The 11385-nt window shown below is 39.2% G+C and overlaps 1 protein-coding gene across 1 annotated transcript in view; it reads left to right on the top strand.

The window, feature by feature from the left end:
• The window catches only part of TSHZ1 (teashirt zinc finger homeobox 1), a 56038-nt gene extending 46238 nt beyond the window's left edge, over positions 1-9800 (top strand). The window contains exon 2 of the mRNA XM_033081419.2: positions 5221-9800. Coding sequence (XP_032937310.1) covers positions 5221-8405 — 3185 coding nt within the window. The 3' untranslated portion in view covers positions 8406-9800. The remainder of the gene's footprint in view (positions 1-5220) is intronic.
• The last annotated feature ends 1585 nt before the right edge of the window (positions 9801-11385 follow it).

Raw genomic sequence — 11385 nt, 5'->3', positions numbered from 1 at the left:
TGTGAAAATATACCCACATGCAAGCTGCTTCGTTCTCCAATTGCCAGCGTTGGCTAATAATTTGCAGCATTCATTTTAAGGGGATAGAGGAGAGAAGAGAAGAGAAAGAGGTGAAGAATCTTTTTGTTGGCTTTTAATGGGATGCCTTTAAGGGTTATCATTCAACCTGCTAGAAGCACGGAGGTTGTTCTCGTTACAGCACCTTATCTACTTTTCAGACCCATTGCATTAGAGTTAGAGGGTAGGCAGTTCTAGTATTTTGCCCCCCATTTTGCTGCAATTAGAAATGAAAGACACAAACCTCTGTAGTAAGGTTATCTGGTTGTCTCATATACTCTGCTGCTCCTCAGCCATTGTCATAACTAAGCATATTTTTCCACCATAGTGACATTGTAATACAGACACACACACACACGCACAGATTTGTAGCATCTGTGCCAGAATTTTGTATGAACATTTGTATATACTAATGCAGAAGATTAGCAAATCTTCCAGCAGGCATATTAAACTCTCATAATGTGAGATTCTGGATTCTTCTGTAAAACTCTCATGACTCTATATTCTGGAAACGTGTCTGTAAATGGTTTGGGTTTTTTCATCTGCCTCTTGTTTTTCTGTAATGTGGGAGATGTGATTGTCTTTTCTATCTGTACTTTTTTTTTCCCCCTAAGATATGAAATGTGTTCTTGTATGCAGTGGAAATCACCCCCAGCCTGGAGTGCAGTTTGTGCAAGGTGACAGTGTGGGCTGTGAAAACTTCTGCAGCTGCTGTCTCCTGTTGGCTGGGTAAATATTAGAAGCTCTGGCAATACATCTGTTGAAGAATGGTGAACGCTCACATTGTGCTGCTATTGTTTAGTCACAGAGTAAGCCCTGATTTAGTGAAGAATTTTAGACCTAAACCTATCCCTATTTGTCAAAACTGTGAAATAGCTATTTCAGTGAAAATTATTTCAGTATTCAATTCCTTTACTAAACTGTGACCTTCACTGCTTAGGTGCTTCTTCTGAATACATTTATTTATTTGGAGGATTTAAAATTGGGTCTTGAAGATCTTGCTGCATTTAATTTTGTAGACTACTAAAACCAAATACAATTATTACTTTTGGTGCTTTTCAAAATAATTTATTCAATGTTGAATCCCTTTTTGAATGGAAAAGAATAGCTCTGCAGAGACAGATTCCTTCTAAAGCATAGTTACACGGTTGTGGAAAGGTTTTTGGTGAGAATATTTGTATTTTTAAGCACATCCTTACATTTTGGATCTCTGTCTGCTTTTTCAAACAATGGATGTGTATTTATAGTGTAAATATTCTCACTGAAGCAAACACAATGTGCTGTGCTACTCACATGTACAATATATAGCATCTTGTGTCCACTTAGATTAGAATGCACAGCTTTTAACACTGCTCAAAGATGACAGTATATCTATGGGGAAGCATTGGCATCCAGAAGGCACATTTTATGGGCAAAAAAAAATAATAGCAAGACTTAATAGGAAGAAAAGAAATACAAAATGCTCCCCCTAATTTATAGTTGTCTGGAATTTGAAGGTTTTTTCCCCTTTCACACCTTGTATTTGCCTCAGTCTGTCCAGACACAAATAAGAAGGAAGAGAAAAACTGATGCTATGTTCTGTAATTTCTTTTGCTTTGAATATAATTATTGTTGAGGAGGACCATTGCTCATATCTGCTCTTGATATTTTTGTGTGGTTTTGGGACATGTGTAAACCAGCAGCTTCTTTGCAGATGCAGGAATGTCTGGAAAAGGTTGCTGAGAGTTGCTTGGTCACAGAAAGATATGTTGTCTGAAATCTTCTGTTGATCTACCTTTTATAATTTAGAATCTGAAGATCTCATCCTTTTATTTAAGGCAGAATATATTACTTCTCTCTGCAAGTAATTATAATAGGAATATTTTTGCTGTGTTTAAAATACTGAATTTTATTTATTTGTCAAATTTCTGTGAGAATTTTAGTAAAATGTACATGTTTTTAGACATTAACATTCTTCTTTTTGCTTGCTTATGTGTTAGCTCTTACAGAAACCTTTTCAGTTAGAGAATTGCACTGACCTTGCAAAATACCATATGTTGAGTGTGCTGCTATTCGTCTCATAAGCATTAGTAGTCTCGAATGAACAGGTATTGTCTGTATCCTATGATAACCAGCGGAGTTAAATAGACTACTTTTTATTGCAATGATAGAAATTAAACCTTACAGTTAAATTATTCTCTTTTTTATTAAGAAACATTATTTCTTTGTGACTTTAGATACATGTACAGACACATATGGGTGTGCACATCATAAAAATTCAGGGTTTTTTTAAAAACTGGCTTAAATTCTGAAATCGTAGAAAACCGTAGTTCTGGCCATTTGTACATCCTTAACCCTTATATTGCAGTATATGTTGGTAAGGGAGTGAACTCAATCATGTAGCAGTCTCAGCAAAACCAAAGAGCAGGAAAAGTAAGTAAAAGATGGCTATTTCACCCTGACACTCGGTTTCTTTGCTTTGGCAGTTTAACACGGACCTTACATGTAGTTTTAATGTTTCTTGTGTGGTTTAGCTCCTTTTTATTTTTATGATACAGTGCAAAAGTATGAGAAAAGAGAAAGCGCCATCATAACTAAATAAAGAAAAAGAAAAGATACGGCAGTGGATCATTAGAGTTTCTACTTCAGCAGATATAGAGATGGTATATATAGCCATTATAAAAATATGTATTTATGCAATTTAGAATTAATTAAAGAGATGTAGCAAATAATTCATATGGATTGTAACAAAATACCATATAAACTATAGGAACATTCAGAATCTTACAACAGTTTTTTTGCAGTTTTTTGCATCTCAAAATACTGGGATGTGAAAATTAGAGAAAAGTGGCATAGATGCGCTGTGGTTAGTGAGAAGAGAACTGTTCATAAAAGCTCAAAATATGTGTCCTCTCAGTTTTTAGCTTGTACTTGTTTGTTTTTCGTTTTTTTAAATAAAACTGCCAGATGGTAACTGCCCGTTGTTGTGCATTTCAGGTCTCAGAGGGGTTTATTTTCTATTTAAAACTAATTTCAAAATTAGAAACCATATTCTTCTTTAACTGTCCTTCACTTTTCTGAAACTTAAAAATGTATTGTCTTTTGCCATTAGAAATTCCTGCAAGCAGGTGTGTTGAATGAGAGAGCTAAGAGATTCTGGACTGCAGCTGTGGGAGTGAACTCTACTGTGTACCTAGAGTTCAGAACTGCAGCGGTCCTACCATGCTCAAATATCTGCAGTGTTCCAACAGCAGCATTGCTGCAAGACAGGGAAACTGACTGCCTTCTGAATTCTCTTACTACTTCTGCATTCTATCTTCATTTTATGGACAAAATTCCTGTTGGAGAATATTTTCGTCTGGTTTTACGGTGCTCTTCTGGCATCTTCCTGGCCTTTGACTCCAGGATCATTTCTGAATTTTATTTATTGTGCTTGGTACTCACCTGTCCTTTTAAACATATTAGAAAACACTTGAGGCTGATTTCTCTGTTTGGGCCCTGATTAGAACTTTTTTAAAAACTAAAAGGTCAAATTATTGTCTGAAAAATATTGATATTTAGGGGATGGATGAAAAATGCAAAGGGAGTTTTAAGGTTCAGTACAACCCCAGTACTAGATGGAGTATTTTCCTACTTCATCTTAAAAGATCAGGCTGAAGCAGTTAGGGGCTGCATTGAGACTGAATTGTAAAGGTGAATACATAATGCAGTACTGACCGTAATATGTTTCAAAGAGTATTCATATTACAATGAAAGAAGATTCTTTTTATTTTTCAGAAAAGACACTTCAGAATATATTAGCTGTGTACAAAAAAAAGCTCGACTTGTACTTATGCTCCCCCCAGTTGAAGAACACCTCAGCTTTGTTAACATGATAATATATATTTTCTTCATACCACATAGGAACAGAAGTGCTTCTTTTCTGGCTTTCTTTCAGTATTGTACCTTGAAAATCCACAGGACACATTTCAGGATCACTTGCTGCAGAGTTCACCTGACAAGGAGGCACTTTTTTATTCAGTTACTGAAAATTGTTCATAATCCATATTTTCTACCTCGACATTCTTATAAATGATCTGCATTCCATTAGCATTGTGATTTTTTTAAAGCTTCTTTTACAAAACTGGAGGGAAATGTGTACAACTATGTTTTCTGTTTTGCAATGAAAGTGTACATTTATCACTTAGGTACATGTAAGTCACTTCTGTGAATTGAGCCCTTGGAGTAAATGTGTTTTGATGTAATGGCCATCTGCTCATGAATATCACATTTGCTAGTTTAACAAATAGTTTGATATAGATAAACACATAGTTTGGTGAGATCATATAGTTTCACAGATAGCAATGCAATTTCAAAGTTTTATATATTCCCTAAGTCAATAATCAAGCTGCAGTGGAAATCTCAAGGTTTTGGTTTGTTGCATTAAGAAATTAATCTCTAGCATTTACTTTTATTTTCTAACTGCTTTTTTTCAAAATGGTAAATGCAGGACCTACATCAGATCATAACAGGACGCAAACTACATCCTACCCATTTCAGAAAGCAAACAGTCTTGCTTCTTTTTTCATCTTTCAAAAATGAAAGCTGTTCTGCTCTCAGATGGACGCAGTACAGCCAGACACCAGGAGACCCTGGGAAGAGCGGACCTGACACTCATGCCCTCTATGGCTTCATTAGAGTCAGGTATCAGTGACACAGAAATGGCCCCTGAAGCTGTAGCTAAAGCCAGTTTGCAAGAAAAGACAGAACTGACAAGATAGAGTTGGTCAAGTCAGTGATTCTGAGTGTCATGGTCTGAGGGATGCAGGTCAGCTGCAACGCGTTACACATACATATATAGTGTAGTAAATATAGCTCAATACCAGGCCATTTTTTAAGTTGATAAAAACTAGTTTAGTAGGCTCTTTGTTTGATTTTAGTTTTGATATTATGGTATTTACTGTGGTCCTGGCACATATTTTACTACTGAAGTCAAAGTTTATTCTTCAGTATCACTGATATCAAACTGTAACCATGACAGAATATGTGGATTTATAGGAGGAGTGAGTGATGGTGAGTTTGGGTTTTGGATGTTTCTTCAAAATTTGTCTTCATGGTTACTGTTTTTAGTGCAGGAGAGCTATGTAAAATGTGCCTGTTCAATAACATTGTCTTGTTTCCCCCATCTCCCCTCCTGTATTTTAGCATATGTTCCTGAGGAAGAATTGAAAGCAGCAGAAATAGATGAAGACAGCGTGGAAGATGATGGGCTGTCTCTGGACATCCAGGAGAATGAGTATTTGTGCAATGAAGAAGCGGAGATCAAAGAGGCTCAAAGCTACCAGAACTCCCCAGTCAGCACTGCAACTAATCAGGATGCAGGCTATGGTTCGCCGTTTAGTGAAAACAGCGATCAGCTGGCCCATTTCAAAAGCACTTCCTCTAAAGAAGAGAAAGAGGATCCTCAGTGCACAGACAATGTTTCCTATCCACAGGACAGCCTGGCACAAATAAAAGCTGTGTATGCAAATTTGCTTTCAGAGACTTGCTGGTCCAGTTTAGCTTTGGACTTAAAAAAATCCAATCCAACCACCAGCAACAATGGAATCAGCCAGAATGAAAACACAACTAGTACTGACACCAATGCCAATTCCCAGAGTACTTGTACTACCAGTAGCAACACTAGTACCAGTACAACCACCAGTAGTACTAGTACCAGTAATAGTAACAGTGGTGGCTCGGGTTACGACTGGCACCAAGCTGCATTAGCTAAAACTCTGCAACAGACCTCATCATACGGACTTCTCCCAGAGCCGAGTCTCTTCAGCACAGTACAGCTCTACCGGCAGAACAATAAACTCTATGGGTCTGTGTTCACCGGTGCCAGCAAGTTCCGATGCAAAGACTGCAGTGCAGCCTACGACACGCTGGTGGAGCTAACAGTGCACATGAATGAAACTGGACATTACCGTGATGACAACAGAGATAAAGAAGCTGATAAGACCAAGCGGTGGTCAAAGCCTAGGAAACGATCGCTTATGGAAATGGAAGGCAAAGAGGATGCCCAGAAAGTGCTGAAGTGCATGTACTGTGGGCATTCGTTTGAGTCTTTGCAAGACCTCAGTGTCCATATGATAAAAACAAAGCATTACCAGAAAGTGCCTCTGAAGGAGCCAGTACCAGCCATCACCAAATTGGTCCCTTCTACCAAAAAGCGAGCACTTCAGGACTTGGCTTCGCCTTGTTCACCTGAACCAACAGGGATCACGGCAGAAACTTCACTGGGTGAGTCTGCAAAGGATCAGAAAACTGCCAACCCCTACGTGACTCCGAACAACCGCTATGGCTATCAAAATGGTGCTAGCTACACTTGGCAGTTTGAGGCACGCAAAGCCCAAATACTGAAATGCATGGAATGTGGCAGTTCCCATGATACTTTGCAGCAGCTCACTGCTCACATGATGGTCACTGGTCATTTCTTGAAGGTGACCAATTCTGCTTCCAAAAAAGGCAAGCAGCTAGTGTTGGACCCAGTGGTGGAGGAGAAAATACAGTCTATACCTCTTCCACCCACCACCCATACAAGGCTACCAGCTTCCAACATTAAAAAGCAGCCCGATTCCCCAGCGGGCTCCACAAACTCAGAAGAAAAGAAAGACCTAGAGAAGGAAAAGCTGGTGGTCACTGAAACAGAGAAAAAGATTAAAGAAGAGAGTGAGGACTCTACAGAGAAATTTGAGCCAACAACTTTGTATCAGTACCTCAGAGAGGAGGACCTAGATGATAGTCCTAAAGGTGGAATAGACATATTGAAATCCCTGGAGAACACAGTGACAACAGCCATCAGCAAAGCCCAAAACGGAGCCCCTTCCTGGGGAGGATACCCCAGTATTCATGCAGCTTACCAGCTCCCAGGAACAGTCAAACCCCTTCAGCCCGCGGTGCAGAGCGTTCAAATGCAGCCGTCCTACGCAAGCAGTGTGAAATCACTGTCGTCAGAACACAACGCACTCATCCATTCCCCGGGCAATCTCACACCCCCACCTCACAAGAGTAATGTATCTGCTATGGAGGAACTGGTGGAGAAAGTTACAGGTAAAATCAATGTGAAGAAGGAAGAAAAGCCTTTGGAGAAGGAGAAGAGTTCTCCAGTTAAACCCATGTCACCTGCTGCTAAAGAAAACAAGGACTTCCCAAAAGCAGAAGAAATAAATAACAAACAGCAGCCAAAGAAGAGCTCTGAGTCTGAAGTTCAGAAGGTCAAAAAGGATAGTCCAGCAGAAGCACATACGCCAAATGGTACAGAGCCACTTAAAACAAAGGTTGCAAATGGCTGTAACAATTTAGGAATTATCACAGATCATTCACCTGAGCCATCCTTCATTAATCCATTGAGCGCTTTACAGTCCATTATGAATACCCACTTAGGCAAAATTTCTAAGCCGGTAAGCCCCTCTCTGGACCCTTTGGCCATGCTGTACAAAATTAGTAACAGCATGTTGGACAAACCCATTTACCCAACCACTCCAGTCAAGCAGGCTGATGCTATTGACAGGTATTACTATGAGAACAGTGATCAACCTATTGATTTAACTAAGTCCAAAAACAAACCTCTTGTTTCCAATGTGGCTGACTCTGCCTCGTCCCCGCTGAGGGAGAGTGCCCTGCTGGATATTTCCGATATGGTGAAGAACCTCACGGGGCGTTTGACACCCAAGTCTTCAACTCCCTCTACCGTGTCAGAGAAGTCTGATGCTGATGGGAGCAGTTTTGAGGAAGCTCTGGATGAACTGTCACCAGTACACAAGAGGAAGGGCAGGCAGTCCAACTGGAACCCTCAACATCTTCTGATCCTTCAAGCCCAGTTTGCTTCCAGCTTGAGGGAGACCCCAGAAGGCAAATACATTATGTCGGACCTAGGTCCACAAGAGCGGGTACACATCTCTAAGTTTACTGGTCTTTCCATGACCACAATTAGCCACTGGCTGGCCAATGTGAAGTATCAGTTAAGGAGGACAGGTGGAACTAAATTTTTAAAGAACTTGGACACAGGACATCCTGTTTTCTTTTGCAATGATTGTGCCTCTCAGTTCAGGACTGCTTCTACATACATAAGTCACTTAGAGACACACCTAGGGTTTAGTTTGAAGGATCTGTCAAAGTTACCACTTAATCAGATTCAAGAACAGCAGAATGTTTCAAAAGTCCTCACAAACAAGACTTTGGGCTCACTTGGAATTGCCGAGGAGGACTTAGGCTCCACATTCCAATGTAAGCTCTGTAACCGAACTTTTGCAAGCAAGCATGCAGTCAAACTGCACCTTAGTAAAACACATGGCAAGTCCCCAGAGGACCATCTGATCTATGTAACGGAGTTAGAAAAACAATAGTGTCCAGGTAAGCAGCCAGGTATGCAAGTGACCACAGGAACATTGCACTAAACTTCTTCATAGTACTGCACTAGGCCTGACCTGAGCCTCTGAAATCAGTCTTACTTTTGTTGCTGAACTGCCTATCTGGACCTTGGTTTTTCTTACACTTATTTTGTAGTTATATTTATATGCTCTTTGTCTGATCTGTGCATGGTTATTTTTTTGTTTCTGTTTTTATTTTTTGTGAGTCAAAGTCTGACCTTTATTTTCAACATCTGTCCTTGATGTTAAACTATCTTTTGTAGAATATAGTGGGAGACACTATTGAGAGACATTAATTTAGCCGTAAAGAAAGACACAAAGAACAATGATAAAGAGACATCCTAAAATTACAAAGTTGCCATGACAATAAAGGTCACAGAACCTGGTAGTGTCAAGTTTTAACCCTCTGAGAACTGTAATAGCATTTCTGTGCCTTTCCCAGTGACTAAATAAGTAAATAAGGAAAAACAAAACAAAATAAAAGGCTTAAAGGCATTTCATTCAAATAAGAGCTGTGTCGGAAGCAGGACTTTTTTTTTTTTTAATGAATGAGCTTCCTTTTTTTTTTTTTTAATGCAGAACAGGTTTGTGAAGATATTGTGCATGCAGTCCTTGAAAGAAGGAGAGCTGTGTAGTACTCAAGGGGTTAGGAAGCCACAACTGTATAAGTCAAATAATAATTAAAAAAAACAAACCAAGTTGCCACTATGCCCAAACCCTCTGGATGCTGAGAATTGCCACTCTTTGGCAAAAGGAAAAAAAAAAAAGTATGCAAGCTGTTATTTAAAACAAATGTAAAAATGCTCTTTCCTTTCCTTTATTTTTTTTTCCTGTAAAATACTGCAGTTTATAGTTATTTACAAATGTTAAGCTTTGGTACAAGCTGACCTTTCTATAGTGTGCTGCATTGGTAAATGAAAACAAAAAAAATGGGGCAAATGTTGGATTCTGTTCCTTGTAAATTGCCAGCATCAGCTTAAAAAAATACATGTTACATATCGTACCATTTTAAACTGTTCAACTTTCTTTGTACCTTCTGGCTGTATGCTTTCTCTTTTAACTTTTTATATTGTCATTTTATATTCGATTTCTGTGTATATAATGTAAAACCACACTTTTTGAATAAAATTTAGTTCCTGCAGCTTGATATAAATAGAGGAATTTTACTGGCACCTGCATCTTTCCAGATGCATGTACTTAAAGGAACTATCTGACAAAAAAAATAAATAAATAAAAATAAAGCAAGCAATGCACTATGAATTATACATTTTGATGTTTTATCATTAATATTGTACAGTACATTTTGGTTCACACAATTAAATCCACTGTTTTCTCAAGTGTAAAATAAACCCACATGCAGTTCTTGATTTACATACATTGTCATGTCGTCATTATATTGCCTTTGAGGTGTTATTCCAGCTATAAGAGGCATAGTTTATATAATCAACCAGCAAAAATCTATTTGAAATCATCTCTCGTGATATGTGTGCTGATGTGTCTCGCTCGAAGCCGTAATGCTGGTAACCTCTCAGAAGAGATCTGCAGCAGGTACTCGCTGCAAAAGGTGCAGAGCCAGAGCAGCGAGGGCCGTTCTGCTCCTCGCTGGGGTACGAGAGAGGCTACAAAGGTTTTGGCGAAGGTAATTTCCTTATGCTGTGCGACTGTACCTGTAGCCATTTTCTGTGTGCGTTCAAAGGCGGTCTCCTCCCTCCCTTCTCTGGTGAAGCACCTTTTGATTTCAACACTTCCACAATGAGAGGCTGTGGCTCCTGCCCCTGCAGTCTGTTGGATGCTGCAGTGCTGCCTTCCTGGCAGTGGTGAAGACCTCAGAGGCTTTGACACCAGTTTTTACTTACAGTACAAGGAGGTAGACCTATGTTTCTTTGTAGTTTTTAAATATTGCATTTTGAGGTAAGCTGAGTGCTATCACATCAGGTGTTTCCCTTAATCTTTATTTCTGTTCTGTTGAATGCAGATGTCATTTAGAATGTAAAAGAGAGCTGTCAGAGCTTTCACTTCTCTATCTCCTGAGTGCTTTGACAGTTACAGTGTATGAAAGCCTGGGATCTGCTATCCATTACACTTTTTGGATGGGCTATTAAATATGAGGACCTAGAGGGGTTTGCTTTCACGTGGTATTAGTGATACTATTGTGTTATATATACTTTGGTGTACACATGTATATTTCTGTTCCTCTTCTCAGTTCTTCTGAAAGTAATTTAAATGTAAGATCTGTGCTTCCAAATACAGCATGGCTCAACATTTAATCTTTACTTTAGCTGCAGCTCCCATGCACTGTTCTGTTCTCTGTAAAAGCCTATCAGGTCCAGGTCAGTTACATTTACACAGTGTTTCTAAGTAGTGCAGGAAAGTGCCATGAGGGTTTTTAAAAATGTCCCTTACTTTCTTCACTGCTAACTACCTATGTCCTTCAGGGGATCTAGCCATTTAGACATTTCAGTTCAATTACTGGATGATTATGTGCTTTGGGCCCAAGGGGTGGTGAGGAAGAAAAACAGTCGGGCCTATGGCCATAATAGAGAGTCCTTAAATAATAACCCTTTGAAGTTTTGTTTACTTTCCCACAGGCTTGCAAACACGTGATTGTAAAATATGCTGTAGTACATTGCAGTACTGTGTGAAAAGGTTGAAAGGGAGAAATAATAGCTCTAAAGTGGGTTTGAATCTAATGTAAATCCATTAAAACTGATTTTGAAACACGGCATGTAAAGTGAGTTCTCAACACCAGGTGACTCCCTCGAGAGGTGTTTATGACATGGCTAAATCTGTTCAGTTCTGATAGCTTCAGAATTGGACAATCACTCATCATCTGTGCCACTGTCTGAAGAAAATCCATTTAGAATAAACCAGCTTTACCTGGTGACTATGCTGATGTAACACTTTCTACGACTGAAATAAGGAGTAGAAGAAAATTTGAGGGCTCTGATGGTTCACC

This window comes from Catharus ustulatus, chromosome 1 (assembly GCF_009819885.2).
Source record: "Catharus ustulatus isolate bCatUst1 chromosome 1, bCatUst1.pri.v2, whole genome shotgun sequence".
In the NCBI taxonomy this organism is placed as follows: Eukaryota; Metazoa; Chordata; class Aves; order Passeriformes; family Turdidae; genus Catharus; species Catharus ustulatus.
The sequence above is the reverse complement of the archived record's forward strand: the minus strand, read 5'-3'. Positions and strand labels throughout refer to the sequence as shown.